Source organism: Neolamprologus brichardi, chromosome 7, assembly GCF_056152115.1.
Source record: "Neolamprologus brichardi isolate AB-2024 chromosome 7, ASM5615211v1, whole genome shotgun sequence".
In the NCBI taxonomy this organism is placed as follows: Eukaryota; Metazoa; Chordata; class Actinopteri; order Cichliformes; family Cichlidae; genus Neolamprologus; species Neolamprologus brichardi.
This window is the reverse complement of record NC_142110.1, coordinates 46,107,049-46,133,129: the sequence shown is the minus strand read 5'-3', so window position 1 is coordinate 46,133,129 and position 26,081 is coordinate 46,107,049. Positions and strand designations below refer to the sequence as shown.

At 41.0% G+C, this 26,081-nt stretch overlaps 1 protein-coding gene across 1 annotated transcript; it reads left to right on the top strand.

The window, feature by feature from the left end:
* Positions 1-868: 868 nt before the first annotated feature.
* zdhhc8a (zDHHC palmitoyltransferase 8a) lies at positions 869-13,301 on the top strand. The gene is made up of 10 exons (XM_006788917.2): positions 869-1,188; positions 7,461-7,582; positions 7,688-7,845; positions 8,497-8,669; positions 8,784-8,886; positions 10,250-10,341; positions 10,432-10,555; positions 10,655-10,769; positions 11,339-11,451; positions 11,545-13,301. The coding sequence occupies exons 1-10, from the start codon at positions 1,085-1,087 to the stop codon at positions 12,841-12,843; spliced, it is 2,403 nt and encodes an 800-aa protein (XP_006788980.1). The 5' UTR covers positions 869-1,084; the 3' UTR covers positions 12,844-13,301.
* Positions 13,302-26,081: the final 12,780 nt, after the last annotated feature.

The following is a 26,081-nucleotide window of genomic DNA, read 5'->3' as shown; positions in this document are numbered from 1 at the left end:
AAATCCAAAGCCAAATCTGAATGTTCAGTGAACAAACAGTGAGATTAAAGGGCCATCAGCCAAAGCTGTGAGTCCTCTGATAATTGACATGTATGGAGACAAATAACAGAAACACTCAGTCATCCCCGGGCACCAAATGCATAATTTCCCAACAATCCAATTAAAGCTTGTTCAAAGACATGTGAATGGAGCTCTGACCGAACGAATTCCTGCCAGCAGTTGAGAGTTTATCGGCACTAATAATTGGTTACAAAGCTAAAATAATACAGTGTGCACGATTTTGAAAATTGCCCTTCCACATACTCATTATGTGGAAGGGCACTTTTGAGCATGTGGTCCTTTAAACAACTTTTTATCGTAGATATAAGGACTAAATGCTGTTTTTTTCACTTTGCAAAACAACACAAAATGATTGCCATTTTAACGTAATAAATCTGTAAAAGGACACAGGGCACAATTTATTTCTGATTATTGCGATTTCCGGGACCCCCTCCCTCACGCCCTCTCCTGCCTAGTGGAAACACCCCTGAAAAGCCTTCAAGACAAGGCAAAGAATTTTCCACAGCCTCTTAAGTGAAAATGAATGAATTTCTTAGGAACCACGCACCAGTAAATAACTTATCACTGCAAACCCTTCATCTTATTTCAGTGGTGTTATTAAGCACTGGTATGAGCAGCAGTGGTCATGTGCAACAATGGTGGGAGAACTGGAGGAAAAGAAGTAGTTCATGAGATCACAGCAGGGGGTCTCAGTCGGCCAAGTGTAGTAGTGCTTCACGTCATTGATGAGTAAAAGCACCACCTTTGGGACAGACGAGAGGCGGCATCTGTGCGCTGCTGGCGGCCGGGACAGACCAACCGGGACGCAGGAGTGAGGAGCGGCTCTGCGGGCTTTTGTTTGTATTTTTTTTTTTTTTGAGCTTTCGGGCTTTTTTTCTTCTTCCTCACCCCTTGACTATGATTGTCGTTTCTCGGCGTTTTGCGATTTATGAAGGGCTTTGCAAACAAACGAGCAGGGACTTTTGCGGTGTATTCGCCGTGCGTTTCGTCGCTATGAGACACTGATGAGCGTGGAGAGGACAGGATGCCCGCCAGCGGCGCCGACTCGCTGAAACCCAGCGCCTTCATCCCGGTGTGCACGGCCGCCTGCCTCCTGGTCGGCTCTTCCTCCCTGTTCTTCGTCTTCACGTAAGTACGAAAGAGTCACGGGAAACTGGTGTTTTACTGCACGGATCATTCAGCTGAGCCATGCATTCAGACACCTGTCATCCACAGCTACTAAATATCAAATAGATCTGTTTAAGCGTTAGAAAAATATCACACATATCACCAGTGTCCTCTCTGGCACAGCTAAAGATGATTAAACTGAATGCAATTTACTCCACTTTTATTCTCCCTTTTTTAAATTAACATTTTATTTTGAAAATCCAAGAAGCTGTTAAAAAAAGAGCAAAATTTCCTCTCCTTTTCACTGTCTTCACTCTGCTGGCAGACCCACTAACATCTGACCTGGTTAGCTGGCAGTTTGGACTTGGGTCTGGGTGCCTGCCCGGTGCACCCTAAGGACCCAAGTGTGAGCACAGTTGCTTTACGGGATAAGCCACCCACAATCAGCATGTCTCAGTGTGTCACCGTGACCCATATGTGTCATAAATTTAGCTAAAGGAAATCAAAAGAGGCTACTCGTCTTGCAAAAGCCCTGAAAATTCACTGCAAGGTTTCTCGCAATATGTGACAAACTAAAGAAAATATAGTTTTAAATATGCAATAGAGATGTTAGAGATGATGTTTCAGTCATACAGGCTTTGACCTATTTGTGAGGAAATTGAGGTTATGTCCAAGACTGAAAAGACTCCACCCAAGCCAAATTTGAATATAATATCCTATAATACCCTGAGAATCCAATTTAAACGATGACTATAAATTTGTGTAATTTGTCCAAACATTTCAAAGCTACACAGAGAACTACAAAGTAATACTAATGCACTAAATGATAAAGCTTTTCCATATTCATCATTGACTTTCTGCAGGCTCCCACATCATAGGCTATATGTCAACCTTCTGACCCCTCAATCTCTGTAGCCATATCTGCCCTAGTTTTTCTCTCTATTCTCAGGCTGTGCACCGTTTCCACTGGAATCTGACACCAGATTGGGGGTATGGGATTAGATTCCTCTGGTTAATGTCATGTCATCCCCCATCTGGGAAAACCAAGTCTGCAATCTTTGAGTTCACAATAGGTTATTTGGCGAATAAGAGTCCGAATAAGTGGAAATGTTTACTGTAAGTGCGAAGGGATAGTTTCGTAATTCCTTTTTCTTTGATAGTTTTCTGCAATATTTTTCCTGTGTAGGTGTTTGAAATGTTTTAAATATCCCTGCTTTAGAAGAATGTGAAAATTAAATTCTTGCTCTCCTGTTTAAAACTATGCACCTTTAATCTGGTTAATCTGCAGAGATGTAGCTGTAGAAATCCGTGTAGCTGGATCAGCCACAACATTAAAACCATCTGCCTAATATTTTCGGTTCTTCCTGTACTTCTGAAGGAGATCTAATTATTTAGGGCATGAATAAGTGACCTTTAGGGGTGTCCTGTAGTGCTGGCACCAGAACATTGACAGCTGAACCGTTGGGTCATGTGTGTTGAGGAGTGGGGTCTCTGGTTTGCTTTGGTACACCTTGTGGATGGTCAGTTGGATGGGATCTGGGATTGTTGGAGGTGGAGGAGACTGGACTCTGCTCTTGAGTAATTTTTGAGATTTGTCTATACACATACATAGACACAGCTGCCATTAGGCCACCCACTGGTTTGTGAAGTCCAGCTTTTAAGCCTCAAGCCGAGCATTTTGGCTTTGGTGTGTTAGCTCAGATCTAACTTAAAAAACAAGGGGCATACAGTGGCACCATGTCAGCCACAAGTTAGGCGCTTTTTAAAGCAGCGGTCCCCAACCTTTTTTGCACCACGGAGCGGTTTAATGTCCGACAAAATTTTCACGGACTGGTGATTAAGGTGTCGCGGATAAATAGAACTAAATAAAATGATACGACCAAGACAAACACTGTGGTATTTTGTAAATATAATAGTAAATGCGAATTCACTGTGTAATTGTGTAACTTTATTAGCAGCGTCCTCCTGAAATGCGCCAACAACATTGAGAGTAACATCTTCCTCTCTGCCCCTTATTGCTCTCTGGTCGCTATGGTAACGCGTAAACATTTCTTTCAAAATAAGACACAAAACTACAACACGGGAAAAGACCGAGTTAACCATAAAACCCCCCGACAACCATAAATTTCAGCCTCAACTCTCCCATCTGGGGGTGAGGGGAGGAAAACAGGACAAAAGACACACTGTGGAAGAGAGTCAGAGATTAATAATAACTAATGATTAAATGCAAAGGTTTTTATTAACACACACACAGTGAAAAGAGGTGAGTGAAGAAGAAACATTCAGTGCATCATGGGAAGTGGGAAATGCATTGGCTTCACTTTTCACACACGGAAGCCATGTCCTTCTTTTATATACAGTCTATGGTCACATTGTACAGCTGTGTGAGGTTGGTGCTGTTGGAGCATCATTCCCATTGGTGGGTGGGGTGCAACAGTGTTTAAGTGGGTGCTGGATATCAAAGTAAAATCAACTGTAATGCTCACTGCTTTTTGATGCTGGGACTGATCATTGTCTCTGTATTGCATTTTTATTATGGAGTGTTTTAATGTGGAATGATTTCCTTTATTCAGAAGTTTTTAAATGTTAGAATACAGAGATGTTACAAACGGGGAAAACTCTTCAGGCCTGAGACGTATAGAGACATAGAGCTCATAGGCCAGAAACTCTTGAGCATCCCTGCAGACCATCTATATCCTATGAGAGAAAAAAGAAGTCGATGAACTCCTGACATGATAGATTGAAAAGAGACTGCTTAATTGGGACTGCAATGCCAAACCAGCAAAACTAGGACACTGAAAGTGATTGAAAGTGAGTGCAAGTCAGCTGAAGCGACCTTATAACATAGACTTTTAATTAATTATCACATTTCTGCAGAACAGAGACATATTCTGACCACAGGACTTCTGAATCCCACAGACTGTATCCCAATCTTTAGATAAACAACAAAACAATATGTCTGTCTTACCGACCAACAGTATAACATTTTGTTATTATTTGTGCAATTTAATGTAAATGTCTAAAATGCTCTTCTAGCTGTGCAGTTGTACATACTGCATGCAGCAGACTTAAAGGTCACTCACAACTGCCTTAAGCAGAAACATCTTCTTTGAGGAATAAACAGCAGACACTGAGTTTTGTGGACTGCCGGTTAAATAGCTTGTTTATCATCTTGTATTTTTGCCTCGAAAAGCAGAGATGGACAGGTGCTGCACTCTGTTCAGCCCGTCCCCTGCAACACTGTCATCTGCCATAACATCATCGTTTAGTTCCTGTGAATCATGGAAACACACAATAGTTAGAGAATACCAGCCAGGACGTCCTTGCACCCTTGAAGTTATGTCCTTTGTGTGCGCTCACGCACATTCACAGTATCATTGTTCATGTTTTTAAAGTGCTTTTAGCTTTTAAACCAGAGCAAGGTGACATGAAAATTCCTCTCCAGAAATCGCAGTTACCCTGCAGCCACATCTCCTTTCATCTGCTAATATTCATGCAATTATCAGTGTCAGCAGCTCTCTATGAGCATTAGCAGTACGAGCATGCATACATTCATTTCTGTTTCCAGTCGGGCTTTTGGAGTGTCAGAGGACGACCTTTATATCCGTGGCGGCTCCTTTGTCTTCCTTTGCCTGATAAAATTCACCAGTTAACCGGTTTCCTGCTTTTGTTCCTCTGACCGTGAACTTTTGTTTGGGTCAGTGTTTAAGGTGTGGTGCATTGTTGAACACTGCCAGATCACCAACAAAGAGCAGAAATGCGAAAGAGCAGCAGAAATCCCCCTTGTGCTGTGTTCCAGTCTGCCAGGATGCAAGCATTTTTGCATTGACAAATACTGATATTTAAAAAAGCTACAGTTGCTTAAGTGGGCCCCTAACTCCAAAAATACTGGTTTTAAATTTCTCAAGATCTTGCATGTGATCTGCTTATTGTATAGCAGTTGACTATTTCACAATAGTCAAACGAACACAGTTATAATATGCTTAACGCTTAAATAACTTACTCAGTAAAGACTTTTCAAAGTTGGCTGATCACCTTCAGCCTCTCACGGTCATACTAGACCAAGTTTATGCTGCACTACCAAAATCTTTGAGTGTACTGATCCCATTAATCTGACATTTTATTGATGAATTGCTTTTTTTAAAGGCTATTTTAAGTTTTTCACTGAAATTCAAAACACCAAGCTAAAGGTGCAAAAATGCATTCACACTGCGTGTGGAGAATGTATTCACATTTTCTGCACGGCTATTGTCTCTAGAAATCTGACAGATTATGATGTCATTTATGTAACTGCAGCGCTCACAAAAGGAGCCCTGGCTACTGGCAGTAGTGAAATTGCAGCTTGACCAACTGAGTGGTGTCTGCCGTGCCACTGACCCACTGCAGGGATGAGCGCAGTGTGCAGATTGCAGAGCAGCTTACTGTTCTGCGTGATTTAATAGCGCCCCTGCCCAGACTGTTTCATTAGGTAGGGCCTGCGGCGTAATGAACTGTCCCTCCCTGCGGTCCAGATGGTCTCAGATCAATTGGTGGATGCATCCACATTACAGTCTGGTCCATATCTAGCTTCTCTTCGGTTAATACGTGGTTTGTGCTTGTAATTTAAGAGATGACTGCAAATGACAATGAGCAGTGTTACTCTGCTTAACTATGACAGTTTAAGGACATGTGAAACATGACCACACTATGTGAGAAGAACTTGGACACAAATCCCTAAAAAACTATGTGGGCTGGAGGCTCTGCTCCTTAATGTTTTTCTCACATATTTTTATATTTTAAGATTCAAATCTTTTTATTGTGCGGCAGTTTTTCATATCTCAAAAGACGTGTTTTGCTCTAAAAGCGCTGAACAAAGATTGCAAGTTTTGTGAGAAGTTCCCTCACAACAATAAATGTAGTGGCTTTATGTCATGTTATAGAATATATAGTATGATGCTGTGTGATATATGGTCGCCTTGACTGCGTATGCTGTGTGTTAAGCATCTGATGTGAGGAATCCACAATGAACTGGACTGACAGAAATTGTCTGTAATCCAGAGTTCATAATCCAGGGATTACTGTGTTTGCAGCTGGCATGGCATCAGCAGGCATTCCTCCTGCAGGGCGAGACCCCTCCCCCACCCCTGCCCTAAAACCAGCCTGGGTGTGGGTTTGGTGGGTAGGTTGAGAGGGGGGTTTGGGGATTGGAGGACTCTTAATTTTGTGGCGTTTTCACTTTAAATCAGACTTTTTTTTTAATCAACTATGTTCCATAAAGTCATGTTCGAAATAAATAAATAAATCACGTAACCTGTTTTGACTCGTTTTCCCTGTCAGTCCTAAAAGATACATCATATTATAGTATTTTATTATTGATCTGAACCCATACTGATAAATCCATAAGCAAAAGACTCATAGAGTAGATAGTCCAATCAACTGATGTTCAATCAAACACTGCTAACATAATCCAGTGGATATTAGTCTCTCTCTCGCTCTAATCTCATGCAGTAGAGTAGAATCGTTCACAACAGTTTTAATTAGTTAGTAGCGCTCATAGTTTGCAACATTTTATGCAATTAAACAGATCAAAATCCAACTCAACGTTAAATCCGCCAAATCTTCTTTTGACATTTTTTCCGGCCATTTGATTGCTTATTATAGTTATAATATTAATAGTTATATCCATAAGAGCCACCCTTTATTGTAGTTCTCTGTCTAGTAGCAGTGTGCGGGCTGTTGTTAGAGGGCTGAACATTTAATGAGTTAGTAAGGTAATTATCTGCAGCTTTTTTTTTTTTTTTTTGCCTCATCACATAGACACTAACGTTCACATCATTGTGCTGGGATCAGGGATGTCGCGGTGGCCGTCGTTCTATTTTCTGACTTTTCAAAGAATAAACGATTCAAAAGTCATCAACAGATTATTCGGTAATGAAAGTTATCTATCGTTCAAACCCTGCTGTGTAACGGGGCACAAGGTGCAGAAGGATTCTGTGCAAGGAGAGACCTCCATCGTTTAATCTCCTGTTGTGGGCACTGCTGAGCACACGCTAATACATGCTTATCTGTCACTGTAAACAATTACTTTTGGAATCCACAGCTCTCATCACAATAAATGGGATGAAGATGATCCCTTACAATCGTTTTCTTTTTTTTAAATTGTGATAGCTGCGTTAAAATTAACCTCTAAGTGTTGGATGCTTGCAGGGCTCAAAAACACCCATCCAGTTATTACAGCTGGAATTTGGATTTGCATAAGTGCAACAGCAGTAAATAGTGTTTATGAATATTCTCATGTGTGTGTTTGTGTTCAGGTGCCCGTGGCTGGCTGTGACCATCTGCCCTGCGGTGCCGCCATGCTGTGCCGTCCTTTTCCTTTTCGTGCTGGCCAACTTTACCATGGCAACCTTTATGGATGCCGGCGTGCTCCCAGTGGGTTAGTAATCAAAGCGAAGGGGTCGTGTTTATTATGTTTACAGCAGACTAGATCACTAGTTTATTTGGGAGTTTTATTTTAGCAACTTCACATCTTGTTTCCCAGCCAGCGAGGATGAAGACAAGGATGATGAGTTCCGCGCTCCGCTGTACAAGAACGTGAACGTGAAGGGCGTCCAGGTGCGGATGAAGTGGTGCGCGTCCTGCCATTTCTACAGACCTCCACGCTGCTCCCACTGCAGCATCTGTGATCACTGTGTGGAGGTGAGCGGAAGAAAAACTAGATGATTGAGAGGGTAAAAAAACAAAAAACACAAAAACAAATGCGGTGGGAAATTGAAATGGAGGAATTGTGTGATAAGGGTGTGGAAGGCACGGAGGGACAGATCAAGAGGGAAAATGAGTTGTTGCTTCTGAGTGAGTGTAGCAGTGTGTCGGGAGGAAAGTCAATAAGGGGGATTTCTGCAGGGTGAATGATGGCCAGAGGGTGTTGGAGAGAGAGAGGGAGAGATCTCATTAATCAGGTTAATCCTTTCCTCAGATCCTTTGTGGACTCAGTAGAAATACAATTTGAAAAAAGGGCTCAGACAGCATCTACTGAAAAGTATGTGTTTACAAAGCACAGCAGGTATTACTGTTCTATAGCTGCCTTTTTAATTTTTTCTCTCATTTTCTGTGTTTTTATTGTGCTGTGAGCTTTGTGTCTTTATATTTCTGTTGTGTAGCTCGTGTTTTATAGAATTTTCGGTGTGCTTTTTGCATTTTAAAGGCCCTGTTTTGGATGAGCATCGCAAATTAGCTTAAGCCATAAATGCTGCAGTATGGGATACTGTTTCATGCTACATACAAACTGTTCTACACCATACCAGCGAATAACTGATTTGTAGTATTTTTCCCCCTTTCTCAATCTTTCAGGACTTTGATCATCACTGTCCCTGGGTAAACAACTGCATCGGGAGGCGAAACTACCGCTACTTCTTTCTGTTTCTCTTGTCACTGACTTTTCACATGATTGGTGTCTTCACTTTTGGCCTCATATACGTGCTGCACCACATGGATGAATTATGGAAGCTGCACTGCACTGTCACGTATCCTTATGCACACTCAATATATGCGTACAGCTATCTTTGCTTGCACATTTTGACTATTTTGTCTAACTGATTCTAACTAGAAGTAGTTTTCCTTATCATTGCTTTTCCCAGTTTGGTAGTGATCAGTATATCAGGGCTGTTTCTGATCCCTGTCCTCGGTCTCACTGGATTCCACTTGTATCTGGTATCCAGAGGACGAACCACCAATGAACAAGTCAGTTTTTTCCATACATGTACATTACTGTTGAGAACATAGAAGCATATGAATGAAACTGAAGAACTTAATGATGTTGTGTTGTACAATTCTGTGCAAAAGTCATTTACTTCCAAAGAGCCAGACTTGTAATTTTTTAAAGTTGTCTTGAGCAATAGTTCTCCATGTTTTCTGAGGGTCTTTCAAACTTTTCCTTTGGACAAGGGCTGATTGTCTTCAATTATTTTCAGTCCAGGGCTCTTTTAAAAAATATTGTTAAGCGACTAAACAATGACCTATAAATTGTCCAAGTGTAAAAAAGCACCTAACTATCTACATAAGACAGACAACTTGGCAAAGAATCAGTTTTAAACTGTATCTGTGCTTTGTTACTAGCAGCTTGTGGCAAATCCACATCATTTGTTCCCATTTCTTTAGCCGAATCTATGAAAAATGCCAAAGATAACACAGTTTGACAAGCATAAAATAGTACAGTACAGAAGAGGCAAGTCTAAAAACTACTTACAGCAGATGGAGTATTAAGTATCATAAAGTCATGTCTGTATGAAATAGGTAAAAATATAGCAAAGCCCTGACACAGGACCTGAGAGATGCATCTGACCCTTCAGCTGATCCATTTGCTGTTCACTGAAGCCTCATCAGAAATGGTCTCAGTGCAAGGCTGGCTGTCAAGAAGCCATTCTTAAGGAAGAGAAACAAGGTGAAAAGGCTGAGGTATGCCAAATTACACAAGAACTAGACTAGAAATCAGTGGCTGATGGAGTGATGAATCCACATGAGAAGTTGTCAATATGTATGGAGGTCAGGAGAGAGGAACAAGACTGAGTGTCTACAGCTGTCTGCAAAACACGGTGGAGGCTCTGTCATGGTTTGGGGCTGTATTTTAGTTGCTGGTGTTGGGAATAATCTTTACTGTTCAGCATGACAAAAACACACTGCTATTACTATAAAAGCATAGCTTGATATAAAAGCACACAACTGAACGCTATCAGTTATGGATCGGCCTCTTCAGTGGACCTCAACATTACTGAAGCAGTGTGGGATTATGTTGACAGAGAGCAGAACAAAAGACAGAATCAGCTTTGATGTCCTTCAGAGTCCTGGAGAACTATTACTGAAGACGAGTTAAAGAAATGAGAAAAAAGCTGCCAAGTAGAGTTCAGATTATAATGGAGAATAAAGGTGGTCATAACAAACTTAACTTTCAAGCTTCACAGACTCTCCATAAACTGTGCTTCCATGTAGGTTTGCACGTTTCAATAAATCACTGCACCTATTTCCCATTTTCATAGCAAAATGTATGACTTTTGCACAGTACTGTATGTATACACGTAAAAACGTATATTTCCTCATATTTTCACAGGTAACTGGAAAGTTTCAGGGAGGAGTAAACCCTTTTACACGTGGCTGCTGTAACAACTTGGAGCATCTAGTTTGCAGTCCCATTTCTCCAAAGTAAGAAACGTTCTCCTCCTACATCTTCTGCTTAATTTAAACCTTTAAACTAACTTTGTTTTGCTGTCTGTCTTTGTCCTGGGACACCAGGTACACAGCAAGGCCCTGTAGGAAAGCAGTCATCCACATTCAGCCTCCGTTTCTGAGGCCAGAAATTGAAAGGCAGATGCCAGTGAAAGTCAGAGGCAACGGGATACAGAGTCTCCAGAATAAGGTAAGCACGAAGAGCTTAATATTTTCACACACTTGTCAAGTGATATATGATGTATGAGCGATATCTCTCATGTCTCTGGCTTTTTTTTTCTTCTGCCAGCAAACCTCAACCGGAGCTGTCAAGCTGTCAGACATCAAACAACCGAAAACTCCACCGCCGCTGCCTCCGAAACCAGACCACGGTCTGTTGAAGAGCCAAGTAGCTGCCATGGATGGTAATTTAAAATGACACATATGCTTATATCCTGTGATAAGCATGCATCTGTAAAGTGAAGCGGCCACATTTTTTGTAAAAATTTTTTAATTAAGTAAGAGAAAAGGGGGACACTTTGAGGACTTAATTATAATTTGAATAATTTGATAAATGAACATGTACTGTTGGATTGTGGGCTCATACTCTTCTTCCTGTGCAAACTGCAATGATGACATCTTAAAAGGTTTTTTTTTTTATCAAGTCTTTTTTTAAAAAGATACATCTTCTGTTATTGGAAGTACTTTTGGTTTTCGAAATCGGTAAAATGGAAACTTGTGACCCACTTTTCATAGGTTTACATCTATATTATCTATCAGAGGGCTTTTGGTGTGTGTGCTTTAGAGAGATTATGGAAAGTATTTAGAGACAAACTAATGCACTGTTGGTTTGTTTTTTATTTTTTTCCATGGGATTTGTTGATGATGAAAAACCAAGAACTCCTTTAAGCCATCTTTGCTCAGATGCATTGGCGGTTTTATTCCATATGTTTGCTGTTGCATGCCATTAATCTGAAGCTGACTTCTTTTTTAGATCCGGGGCATCATAATAAAATCGTCCTTCCTGCATCTATTCCCACCGTGCCACAGCTACGACCTGTCCTTGAGGCTATATCCAGAGGATCATCGCCTGTTCCTCCAGAACAGGTGACTTTCAGAGTTTATTCCTCAGTATATAAGTCTTGGTTTTGATTTGTGTCTGATAGACTCTGCTGTCTGTTTTGTATTGTTGTGCTTAAGTTGCTGAAGACGTCAGATCAGCAAGGGAGCAACAAAGGTCCTGACCTCCACTCTGAGTCTAAAGGAAGCCCTGTGAGATGCAGCCAACAGGCCAGCCTGCCTGTCCAGCCTTCCCTCCAGACCAGCGCTGCCTCCAGCTCGCTGCAGCTCAACTCTCTGCCGCTGAACTCCCGTTCTCTCACCCTGAAACACACCAGTCGCAGTGGCAGCAAATCCCAGCTGCCAGCCATGCATGCTGACAATTTGGAATCCAGTCCCCTGCCTGGCATCCTGTCCTCTTCCAGCCTGCTGGCCAACCACAACACCAGCAGCAGCAGCATCTCCTATGATAATGTCATTCCTGCAGACCCTCAGGCCATGGCTCAGAGAGGGGCCCCTCCAGTCAGCTACCCCCATCACTTTATGACCCTGGGCACAGATGGGAACCTGCAGCGGTCGCATCCTCGCACATACAGTCCCGTGTTTATGGGCATCAGCAGACAGTCTCCTCAGCCTCGAGATCCCTCACCTTCTTTGCAGGGTCTAACCTCCAGGGATGCCTCGCCTTCTTTCCAAGGTTTTATTCAAAGAGTCCCTTCTCCTGCTTTCCAAGGGCTGTTGCCAAGAGACCTTGCATCCCAAAGCGTAATGTCACGAGATGTCCCACCTTTGGGTTTGGCGATGCGAGATGCTGCTTCTCAGAGTCCTCGAGGTAGTCTTCGGGATCTCATTCCTCCAGACATGACACCTCCGCTGTCTGCTGCTGCGCGCTATGATAACTTTTCAAAAGCCATCATGGCTTCTATTCATGAAAGACGGGAGCTGGAGGAGCGGGAGAGGATGCTCCGTCGCCAGGTCAGGACCCAAGCGCTCTTCAGCCCTGATATGGGGATCTATGACATCCCAAGCAGGAGAAGTTTACCACCGGACAACATTCGACCTCCGGGCTCCCGGGGACCAACTCCGCCGGCCTACGGCTCCAGGGAGTTTCTCATGAGTACGGGCGTCCTAGGTTACAACATCAGGACCTCACCTCTCTCCAGCTCGTCTTCTCTCACACATGGTCCAAAAACCTCCAGCTCTCCTCTGCAGAATAGCAGCAGCAGCCTACAAAGCAGGGGCAGGTCTTCCTCTCCGGCCTATTACCCTCCCGAGAGGCCGGCCCCAGGCTTCCCTTCCTCTACGTCCACCCTGCCCCGCTTTTCCTCTTCCTCATCCTCCTCTGCCCCCTTGTACGCCTCCTATGCCAACACGAAACGTTCCTCTCTCCCGTACTCCGGCGAGGGGAAAGACTCTGTCACTTTGGGAGCCCTGAAATGAAAAAAGAAAAGAAAAAAAGAGTCATGTTTCTGGTGGTGTGAATGACTCATCTATGCAGCGTTAGTCTCAGTCTTCACAGCTCCGCAGCGTGTAAATAAGAAGCCATTTGGGACTTCCCTTTGTAGGAGGGTGTGGGACAAATAAATACACAATGATGGATACACATAGAAACTATATTCTTGCAAGGTCATGTAAGTTTGAACAAATAAAAAAAACAACAACCCTGTGAATCTCAGGATAGCTGTGCCTCCTCTTACAGACAGAGGGAGCTCTATAAACTCAGAAGAGCTTTGTGAAGAATACAGATTAACTTATTTGTTTGTATGTCATTTGATAATGCTTTTGTGAAACAGTGTAACAATACACTTTGCCTCCTCCTGAACAACAAAAAAAGAAAACTCCCTATTTAGTAGAATTTTGTAGCTGTTTATATGAATAAACCTATTTTGTAATTTCCACTTATGTTATTTATTTGTGATGTGAATTGCCACTAAAACACCATCCAGGGTTCCAGCAGTTCATTCAGTATAAAGGGTCTCACAATAATATTTCGCTATAAATTATAAAATTCTCCTATAATACTAAAAAAACGTGGATATACTCATAGGAACCTATAAAATGAGCAGTTGTGTCTCTACTGCCAGCCATGTTTGGGCCAATCGAAACTCTGATATGACTGCGACACATCACGTCACAAGCAAAATAACAGTATTTCCAGCAGGACGTGAGAATAAAGTGCTTTACTTCCCTTCTATGTAAAGTTTAACCACACCTGCTATAAATGAAAGCCTGCAGAGTGTGTAATAAAACTGAAAAAGGCAAAATAAATAAAGATAATAAAAAAAAAACTCACGCTTTAATAGAAATTGCTAGAACACATATATGTTTAGCAATAATGATAATACAAGTGGATAAAAACATATTATGAGTCCGTAAGGAGTGCGATAGGTATATTAGGGTAGTGGCTCCATACTGCCACTCTCTGCACCAAATTTGTGCACGGCACCCTCTAGTGAACAATTTCAGGAGGCATAATGTTCAGCTAGAGCAGCATGATCCAGCAGATGATGCAGTTTTGGGTAAAATGCCAGAAAACAGCATGATGATGTCTATGTCAGGGGCTACGAGTAATGGAAAAAACCATAGGAGGCTCTAGCTCAAATGCAGTTTTATTACATAGTACGAGTGGGTCACATTAAGTTAATTAGAAAGAAAAAAGATGTGTCACCAAGACTTCATTCATCTACAAGAGGTGGTGTTAATGCTTCACAAGCATCAGATGAGGAATCAAGTGACAGATTTTTCTATTTTTTTCTGCTTCCGACAGCTTTAACGGGTCCGTTCTTCTGGTCGACCTTCAGCGTCAGAGCGAACTTATGACTAATTCAGTGTTTCTGGCAGAAATATTTCTGATAACAGGAACTTTTACTACGTCGAGCCCTGATAGACAGATTCAACGCTCTGAGGCCAAGTTTTCAGGTGAGTTATTGTTGCGTTTGACCTCAGGGCGGACAGAAGTGCAAAGATGACAGAAAGTCTTGAAAGGCCTGAATGATTTAAAGTGCTGGCAGGAACTTCCAGCACTGCTGACAGATCTCTTGCCAGTGTGGTAAATTCAAAAAAACTCACGCTTCGCAGCTTAGTTAAAGACCTGACAACAAAAGACGTGAAACATGACACATACACACACAAAAAGGAAGCCTCTCCATTACGGTGCCAGAGTGCAACAATTAAAATGTAAACGACATTGTTAGGCAGTCATCAGAGTGCTTGTTATTGGCAAAAATGTCTAACACGTTTACAGATTACATTACACAGCCTTTTCTGTGAAGACTGTGAAGATGACAGTGAGAAACTCAGAGGGGGGAGGATGACAGACAATGTCGGGACCTTAAAAGCAATGCGAGAATCCAGGAGGAATATGAATAAGCTGCAAATTATACAAGTCACTGACATATTCTTGTCAAGGATCTGCAAACCAGTGCTCCATGCCACTTTTTAGAAGTGCGCTTTTATTTATTTGCAGTAGCAACAAATGTGCAGCAGTGAAACGTTGCAAAACCCAACACAACAGTCGTAAAAAGCCATAAAAGACTCAATCAGGTCAATCGTGACGAGGCATTTCTGATTCCTCTTTAAAAGCCTTTTCAGCTTAAATGTAAAAGGATCGGGTTATTAAATATCACTTTTTTAAGATAACAGGCACATTTCTTCTCTAAAGCTCTGATTCGGGTTTATACTTGCTGTTTCCTTGGCTACTAATGTAAGAGCTAGCAGGCAGCGCTCTTTTAATATGTAAACACTGAGCTGGCTAAAGTTTAAAAAGGTGAAGCTTCAGAGTATGTAAAGTAAAACAACCCAGTGAGGACTGGTTGGATGTGTAGCAGTAGGAAAAAAGAGCTTCCTTGGCAGCACCTCAAAGCAGTTAAAGATGTAGACATGATCAAGACGACCTGCTGAAGTTCAAACAGCATCAGAATGGGGAAGAAATGTGGTTTAAGTGACTTTGAACATAGCATAGTTGTTGATGTCAGACGGGCTGGTGTGAGTGTTTCAGATTTTCCCACACAACCACCTCTGGGGTTTACAGAGAATGATCTGACAAAGAGAAAATATCCAGCGAGCAGCAGTTCTCTGGGTGAAAATGTCTTGCTGATAGCAGAGGAAAACAATCAGACTGCTTTGAGCCGTAAGGAAGGGAAAAGTAAATCAGGTAACCACGTGTTACAATCACAGTATGCAGAAGAGCATCTCTTGAAGCATCTTGAAGGCTACAGCAAGCAAAGACCACACAGATCCCACTGATGTCAGCTAAGAACAGGAAACAGAGGCTACAATTTGCGCCGGTTCACCAAAATTGGACAATTGTTCAGCTAAGACTTGGTTTTCTGCTGTGATATTTGGATCATAGGGCCAGAATCTGGTGTAAACAACATCAAAGCATGGATCCATCCTGCCTTGTATCAACAACACAAATTTCAGGTTGCTTGTGGCGTAATGGTACGGAGGATAGTTTCTTGTAACACTTTGGGCCCAACTGAGCCTCGTTTTAATGCCACAGCCTACCTGAGTGTTGTTGCTGACCACGTCCATCCTTTTATGACAACAGTTGGTTGAGGAATGTTTTTAGCACCTTGTTGAATCGGTCCCATGAAAAATGAGCCAAAAAGTAAGGTACAGGTTGTACCTAATAAAGTGGCCAGTGAGTGTAGACTTTGATTGGATAATGTCAAGATTTTTGACAGTGACAGTAATTGAGCTGCTGCCTTGTCTGTTCCACTCGGCAGATGTAGGCTGTGATGCATAGTTTTGTTTGCCAAATGAAAAGAAGATGAAAAAGAAAATTTTTTTTTTGTGGCTGAATTGAGATTTTTCTTTCCACTCTGGACAGATGTCGTTATGAAAATGTCTGGGAAACAGCGTGGGCAAACATCACATGTTTTTAAAAAATAAGACAGCTCAGCGCTGAGACAGACGCCACGGGCTTAAAAGGGAGAAAACGTTTCTGTTTCTGCCCCATTGAAACTTAAAACAATGGCATCAATCAACACACGAACAAATCTCAGCGATGATTTTCACACTTGGTCAGGTTTTCTTCTTAAGGATGGTTTAATTTAAAGCGCTAATGCCTTGTATTTGTTCAAATGTACATCAGGGACACAATGAAGCATCACAATCCCATTGTGACAGATGAGCACACAACACAGTAGCAGAAACCCACACATCACATCACATGCATGTGCTATGCATTTCATTTGAGGCTACATATCCAGAAGCATACATCATTGCTGTGGTTTTTATATTTTCCACTTTTCACCCTTTCGACTTCAAATCTTACTCATGCGTGTGCTGTAGAAATCACTCATTTTAATGAAATGCATTTGGATGCCATGATCTGATGTTTTTTCCTCCTTCGCTCTGTTGTTTTCTTGCTGTCTCGCCCTCCTCCCCCGTCTCCCCATCTCCAGACTCCTTTTTTTTTCTAGCCGGGGGTAAAGTGATAATGACGGTAATGACAGGGATGCTGTGCAAAGACGGGATTGCAGGTCGTTGAGTTAGAGGAAAGGGATCAAAAGTATTCTGTGCAGGCTGTGTTGTCTGGAAAGCCCTCCATCTTACATCATGCTATTTTTACCGTCCATTACAAACATGTCTGTCTAATCTACATTGTCTCAGCTTTAATCTCAAAGTGCGAAACTATTGCAGCTTGGTTGCTGTGCAAAAAAATAAAAACATAAACCCCAAATATGCATGCTGTCGGATTTAAATGACACATCTAACTTTAAACAGTCATTAAAGGGTTTGTGTGCGCGTTGAAAGAGTTATTTGTTTCTGTAATTGTTTCCCCCGTAGAGTGAAGAGACGCACAACCAACCACGCGGGGTTTTTGAGCGCAGGCTTTTTCTCCTTTGTGCTTCCTCGGCTTTCTTATCAGAAATGTTTCGGTCTTATTTTTGTGTCGGTCAAAGCAGCAGTAGCTTCACTTTTTAGTGTCCCGAGCACCGCTTCTGCGTTAATCAAAAGAAAAACCCTAATTATATAACAATTAATATTCAGAACTTAAACTATTGAGCTGTACTCTGTAATATATGCTTTGTGCCTCTGGATAAATGCTTCTTTCCTGCAGTGCTGCTGGTCTTCTTACATACATGTTATGGGGAAAAAAGGAAATCGCTTGCTTGACGTGCTAACCTCTTTACATGATCTGATTTGATCCCAATCAATTCGGAAGTCGCCTAAATCTTTGATGAAACTTCTTCAATTGCAGCTGACTGACCTACATTCGTGCCAATGACTGTGGAGCTGTATCTTCCTCCCTCTCTCTCTATTTCTTTCCACCTCATTGATATGCCTGATGATCAGAGGCATCGCTGAACTAGCTGATTGTCATTTTCAGCTGCAGTGGCACTGATGCATTTCATTTCCCTCCCCGGGCTCTCTGTTGGTGTGATTAAGAAGTCGCTGCAGTGACACTCGACAAGGAGGATTTGGATTAATAGCAGCACTTGCTCTTTTTCTTTGTCAGACGGGGGCACATTTTATAATATTTACATTATTTATAAAGTCACTGGGAAGGGGATGCCACGTAGCACCGCTTGAAGCAAAGTTGCTCTCCGTGCAGGTGATGCTGGGAGGCAGCTATTGCTGTTTCTACAGGCTGCCAACGGGGCGCAGCATTTAGTCAAAGTGAAAAGTCAGGACACAAGGTAAAGCTTAGCCATCTATAGTCTGAAGACAGACTCTAAGTCTGACAGGAGCCCCTCTAGAAGCAGCAGGATTTGCACAGATTTTTTCTTCTTCTTAAGTTTCACTCGCTGAAAATAAATGTGTAGATCATCTTTAAATATTTGAATATGAAAATGAAAGCTGACCTTTCTCTCCTGGAGCCGAATCGGTGACCTTTTCTGGTATTTCCAGCGTTATTATGCGCTCTGGGTGGCACCACCATCTGAAATATGAGCAGCATTCAACACTGCTGGCACCAATTTCCCGTGCTTTTTTTCCTTTTTTGTAAACTCTTATAGATGTTTTGTCTCGGTATTGAAATGAATTAGCCTCAGCTGCACATGCCAGCTGAACAGAGCAGAGGTGGGTAGTGTGGGGGTTTAATTAGGACAGAAGTCTGCATTGAACGTGTGCCTCTGTGCGGCTGCAGGAAAAGGTTGTGAAATGCCCCGCTGAGCACCAAAGACTGTGTGGGCATTTCATTGCAATTAATGTATCACAATACACAGTGTAATGTAATATGTTTTCTTCTCTGTGGGTGTTTGTCAGCAGACCCTTCTTGCTGCACTGTACTGCTCAGCCTCAGTGTGTTTGTGTGTATAGATTATGGGCAGCAATAATTACATTCATCTCTGCCATACTGTAGAAGCAATTTAGTAGCCTTCATCACATGCACAGCAGCCACAAACGGCATTATTGAAACTTAAAGGTGGTGTGTGTGACCGCAGAAGTGTGTGTGTGTGTTTCAGATGAAGTAATAAACAGTGCAGAACAGGGTTACTATTCAGTTACTATTCTTTAGAAAACATATTTTCATGTGCATATTTGCGTAAAGGTGTGGGAAATTAATAAAAGATGTGAGAAAATCTATGAGATGAAGATATTTCCTGGTATAACAGTTGGTCGGAGTCTTGGCAAATGCTCATATATTAAATAGATTCTAAACACTCAACAATGACCTTAACTGATACTTTGTATTTGCCACAAAGGGTCCTGGCTTTCTGAGTTTCAAGGAAAGTCTTGTAATTTATCAGTTTGTGACAAAGGAATAAATTGCACTTGTTAGATTATTAAACTATCATAAAAGGCGTGAAAAAAAATCTTTAAACCTTGAATCTGTGGAAAGTTTTAACCCTTTCATGTTGCGATTCTCAAAGAGGGACTTGTTTGAATGGCCTGTTTGCTGCAAAGGGTAGAATTAAAAAGGTTTCTGATTTGTCATAGTGCAGTGGTAGTGTTATAAAACAATGCAGCTCAGTACAAACATCTATTTATCTGACCTGAGTATGTAAAATAACGCATTTACCTATAAACACAGATTGCCCTAGTTTTCAGTGATTTGTCTTTGTCTAATAGATGTGCAAACTGGATACAAATTTCTGCATATAATGCTGGCTGTTGTATTTTTAGCAACGATAGAGTCCAGTTTTACATTCTGTTCCCAATTGCACTCATTGAATAAAGAAATATTGGAGACCATGGAAACAAAGAAGAGAGAAATCTCCTATTTATCTCAGAAAGTCAGTTCTCACATTTCTAAACAACACAGCAAAATGATGGATTATTTAAACTCTCATAAATGTACTGCAGTCTTTCTATTATGATCTGAGATGTGCTTCAGGTTTAAGAGCAGTGTATCCCTTGGAAACTAAAGTAGAGTCACTGAATACAAAACCACACTGATAGCTGAATTCTTGTCTAGATGCATGGTGCAGTTTTCCACCATGATCCACAGACCCTGAGGGGATACTGCGAGACAGGTTGATGAACGTTAAAATAATGTGGCTGTTTTTGCATTAATCAGGGTCACTGAATAAAGAAGTATAAACATAAAACATGGGAAAAAATGCAAAAAGCATTTGCAAAGTACCAAAGACACATGAATAAATATGGCGAGAGAGGACAGTGAAAATTTCAATCTAGTCCATGGACTAACACAGTATTCAATTTTTATGTATATAAATATATACCTGTGTAAGGCATATGCAATGTTTATGGAAGTCTATGGAAAATGGGGGATTATAGTTATAATTTTATTTCAACTGCTTTAGCACGGCACAATAACCGACTTTTCCCTCCTTTTTTGACTTTTTATTTGCATAATATCTAATATAAATACACTGACCTGTCAATAAAAGTTGTACACTCGAATATTTCATTGGACAGGCTTTAGCTTTCATGGTGGCACACATTCACTGTGGCATCGTTTCAATTAGCTGATGCAATGTCACAAGCTTGTTTTACCAAGATCTGCCATCGGCGATTGGAGAATTGGACCGCTGTGTAAAGTCTTCTGCAGCACATCCCAGATATTCTCAAATTTCCAATCCTCTGAGTCTCTTCGCTTGGCTGTGACTTCGCTGTAATTTTTTACAATTTCAAGATTTTTTTCCAGACCACATCTCTTCTTTGAATCTGCCAGTTCAAAATGATTCTTCCAAGTTTTAATAATGCACTGATAAGCTCTTAATCTAATATTTAGTTCAGCACCCTCCTTCGATTTTCCATTTACTTGATGCAGGCTAATAATGTGGCCCTCCTGAAATGGAGTAAAATCTTTTTGAACCCACCAGATATGCATTCATACATAATAAAATAATCTGTTGTCAGCAACAACTCCAGTCATTATTCAGTGGTATACTTTCAGTTGTTTAGTTAAATCCAGGCGGTGGTTTTACCACACAACACAAAACAAACCCACCCATTGATGGGTGTGTCTAAAACCCTTGACGATACTGTATATCTGTTGAATAATAAGTAAAACAATGAATCATCACTCAAATTATGAGATGCAGGATTGTATATTATTAATGCTTTTCAAAAACAATACCAAATAAGTAACATGAATGGAAGCAATACCAGTAAGCTGTTGATTCAGGTTGTGCTTAACTGGTTCACGTCCTCTCTGATTAAATGAAAAATGTTTATTTAAACAAAAAATGATCAGTCCAAGCTGGCCAGAGTGAGGCACTAATTAAGGGCAGCTCTGCTATGCTGATGACACCCAGGTTTATATCTATTTAAAGCCAAATGCTGCTCTCCTCTCTCTACCAGCTGTTTTCAAGCAAATTGTAAGTCTCGATGTCATTTTTGACAGTACAGTCTCCTTTGATGGTGTCACACCCAATCTTTATCCACCTGTGCCCCTGTTGATCAGACCTTGATTTCTTTTTTTCTTGTCACAAATAAAAGCCTTGAATAAAAGTACCCAAGAAAAAAACATAATATTAATATAAAATTTCTTTAAAAAACGGACTAATTGAAAGTATTTTCTTCAAAAATCAGCAAGCAGTCTTAGGTGTGTTGCACGTATTTTGCAGTGATTACAGCAGCAACATCATGGAAAATTCCTGAATGTTAATGTCCCCACACCCCCGCACTCTCTAATATTTAATGGCACTCTACAGTGTCTGTTCACTAATTATTAAACAAATAAAAATGCACAGCAGCATCAAGACTTTGCTGATGTTATGGAGGAATTTGGTCATATTTCTTTTAAAATCAATAAATTCATGTCCCTTTTCAGTGTACCTGGACTACAGGAAATACTTTTATTTTGATGTTATTCTTAAGTAGGTGATTTATTTCCTACACATGAAATCTTTCAGCAACACCATTTCACACCCCCACGTGCTGTTTTATCAAAGCTGCTGAAGTATTGACGTCTGCACATGTTTGAGCTGGACTTTGCTGTCTGGGTCAAAGCAGAGAAAACTAATTTATTCAGCTCATATGGCTTATTTATTACATCCTCATCCTCATCCTCTTTTTTTTTCTTTTGCTGCTACTGTCATTATGTTTTGCTGTAGTACTGGATATTTATTTGGTGCTTATTTTTAAATGAATGCCATGGTAGATGAATGACACCTAATGATTAAACATGTGGCAAACCCAGCGGAGGAAGGTCTCCAAACACTGAAAATGTCTATGGTAGTTGGTGTGCTGAGGCTCACATGGGTGAGAGAGGGTAAATGGTCACTTGGGGTTTGAATCCAGAAAGGCCACTTAAGTGGACGGACTGAGTAATGAGTTCACTGTAGGAGGGTTAATTCAGGCTGAAGTTAACGGCTGGAAGTTAAAAGCAGTTCAGTAAAAATGAAGGAGCCTGCAGGCAACACATGCTGTCACACTGAAAAGATGTGTGTATATCAGGTGGGTACAGACTCTTTGTGCCACAGCAGCTCTTACTGTCATTCAGCAGTGAAGCAATTTCTCTATTCAGCCTGTAGACAAAATAAAGAAAAAACTCCTTGAGTGAAATTTGCGGTTTAGACTTATTTAATGCTTATGCGCAATCTGTTGCAAGTTTAAGATCTGAAATATGGAAAGAAGCCCATAGAAAAAGACAGATTAGTCTTGGCTCACAGATTAATACAGCTGGCATTCTGTACCCTTAAGTGTAGTAAAGTCAAAGTAATTTCCCAAAATTCACAACCTTGTAAATGTCAATAAATGTCATCAAATTCATTTTAAAAATTAAAAGGCCTCATCCATCATAATTCACATTTAAAGAGCTCAGCAGAGTAAATTCTCTCACACTAACTCAAATTCATCTGTCAGTATCAAATATTAAATCTGGTCACTTATAACTTGAAATAGGCCTGAATATAATCATGTTTTTTCTTTTTAAACAAATTGAGACACGGCTTGGTCAAGATGTAAGAGGAAGATTTAATAGGTGTTTGGTTTAAAGAGCACTCTCTAGGTTTGTGAGCTTTTAAAAAAATCCATCTCCGTCCCTTTCACAAAGTTTTGCGCCATCTGCTAACTGACTAATAATCATGTTTTGATTTGTGACCAAATCCTCTCTGAAATCCTGCACCATACTTTTCTTTGTCATGATCCCTGACGTGGTGCCAGGATCTTGTGTTTTTATGGCTTGAATTTTTGTTTACTATTTGGTTCTTAATTTTGTTTAATATTTTGATTCTGATTCTCATTCATTCCTTAGTATTTCAATTCCTTGATTATCTCATGTGTATAAATAGTCCTTCCCTATATATATATATATATATATATGGGCTAATCGATACTTTGGTGACACGGTTCGATATTTTTTCGATACAAAAAAATGTTTGTGCCTTTTTAATTTGTCATTTATTAAAATTATAAATATATATTTAATTTAATGTTGCTGAAACAACAAAATAAAAAAAATAAAATAAATCTATCTGATTGAGGAATCACTCATCTTTGGAAAAGAGAGTTTATTACAGAGAAATGGCTCTTTCCAAAATAAAAGCTATACTATACGCTTCTTCTGGGCTATATTCTCAGCAGCATATTAAACATATCAGGTCCCCATAAGGAGAATCATGTGCTAACGGCTGTCTAAATGACTCGGGTAAAGTTTGTAGCATGCGTGCTTGTTGTTTTTGTCTGCTTCCACTTGTCTTTGCACTAGGATGATGTCGGCGTAAATGTGCAGTCATATTTGTTGTGTTCCCACTAGTGCTGTCAGCGTTAATCTGAAATGACGTTAACGCCACAACACGGCAAATCTCCGTTAACGAGCTACCGCGGATTGCCCCGTGCGTGGGGCTGGACGGCCAACACGTTAACGAGCAAACTGCGCTAACGCACTAGTTCCCACCCATGTAATTGAGCATTGTTTTGTCCATGGCGCGCTTACCTTCAGGGTCATACGTCACATGAAAACCAAAATAGTTCCAAAGGCCAGATCTGAATGAGGGTGGGGGAGCTTCAATTTGCCATGTTGCAACGAGCTTAGCTTCTGTCTTGCTAGCTTGCGCTGCGCTCAGTGGATCTGCGCTCGACAGTGCAGCCTAGGCGGAGTAGACGAACGCAGATCCACTGAGCTCTCAACACAGACAGCATCGTCAGAAGAAAAGTTGATAAAATAAATTGTAAATTGTAAATCTAAAAATTTGTATTGTTCGATACATATGCGTACCGTACGGAGCCCCGCAGGGGACATGGGAGAAAAAAAAATTAAGACGGACTTTTGCGAGATCTTGCAAAACAAACTCGGGATCTAGCAAAAGTTTTAGCCACATTCTTCGGAGGCCGCCAGCTCGAAGCCGTCTCGACCTCCCGTTAGCTTCGAGCTAGTGGATGTCAGATCTCCGAAAACGTTGGAGCACTTTTGCAAATATGTGATGTCTTGTAAACCGAGCAGGTATCTGACGTTTACACAACTACATTCACGCCTCAAAATGTCTTAAAAGTGTATTTTGTGACACAGAAAGAGTAATATTACAACTAAGTAGCTGCCGCCATTGTTGGAATTCAATTTTTGCGAGATCTTGCAAAAGTTTTGCGAGATCCCGAGTTAGTTTTGCGAGATCTCGCAAAACTTTTGTGAGATCTCGCAAAAGTCTGTCTTAATTTTTTTTTCTCCCATGTTCCTGCGGGGCTCCGTAGTACCGAACCGAAAGCACTGTATCGAACGGTTCAATATCGATACGAGTATCATTGCACCCCTAATATATATACACACACACAACTGTAGCTGCCTCCACCAGTGTGTGAATGTGAGAGTGAATGAATAGTGGTATTGTAAAGCGCTTTGAGGGGTCCCGAAAAGCGCTATATAAAATGCAACCCATTATATATATATATAATATATAGACATATATATATATATATAATATATATATACAGATCTTACTAATGTGATCACGTTCTATGGATGTTGCTTTGATTTTCTTTTGCATTTTTTTTTTATTTCATGAAAATGTTGTATTAAGCATAATCTGTTGATCTCTGAGACATAAAAACGAAGGCTCCTTTGGAAGAGCCACATGAGTGATTTTAGTAGATACTCCACTGATGTGTATATTTTAAATGAAATTGCACACGACAGGTTTTTCACTAACAAAGGATTACATGAAATGACAAAGAGAAAAGGATGATTGCCTTACTGTTAAAAGAAACACACTTCAAAGATGCAGATGTGTTAGATTAGAGAAGGACAAGCTGTAGACTGTGAAAGACTATGCAATATGAAAGATCAATGATAGCGAGGGGTTCTCTTAAATCAATAAGACAGACAGCTGGAGAGCACTGGTCTGTGGATGATAGCAAATCATTTTTTATGTGAATTACTGCTGTCTCAGTACAAGTGGTCTGGTGGAAAATTGGAAGATGTCCTGGACTGCTTTTTTTTTTCATCTGAGAAAGTAAGTAAGACAGAGGACTTTATCATGATCTAGTCGAGTGGTGGATTATGCCTCAGATCAGCTGTGATATTCACAAAGGACATCTGCAATGAGTAATTCAAAATTTTATGGCGATGACACCTAAAAAAAGGTGCAGCATTTACCTCACCTGCTGTTTTAGTGTGCTTTTTCTTTTTTTTTTTTGTGGGGGAGGGGGGGCATATAAACTAAATGATAATGAATTGAGCAGGTACAGAATGGGGTGGCTTTGCTGACAGACTTTGATAGGCTGTGAAAGGGGGCTTGATTTATTTGTTTCACTTTTCTGAGCTAATCTTTTAGTTCACTAATCACGGAGCCTGTTCCTCTGTCCAGTGCTGCATGCAGTGTTTAGCCATGCTACCATCCCTCCACTGCTCAAATCCCCCTTGTTCCTTGTTATGCTGCACATGGGTGACATAGTACTGAACTAGTGCGGGCTGCTCTGCTCCAGCTGCATCAGCTTGTGAGCCCACAGGGGATGGTGTGTAGCTGCATGTGTGTGCATAATACACACTTGTAAGTGTGAGTGCATGTGTGTACACGTGTTTCCTTGGACCAGAGCTGGCAGAAAATATTGGGGAGAGCACAGGGATTGCGGGGCTCTGCACTTACCTAAGCTCGGCATCACACAGTTGATTCAGCACCTCGCTAATAGCACACACATTAACTGCAGTACAGATCAGAGGAGGAGTGCAGTAATGAGAGAGAGCCCTGCGTTCATTCTTGCTCAGAGCATGTGTGCGTGTTTGTGTGTGTGTGTGTGAGAGAGAGAGCGCATGCGAGGGAACGTCTGTGTTGAGCAAATGTGTGCATGGTGCGTCTAGTGTGTGTTTGTGAGAGAAAGAGTAA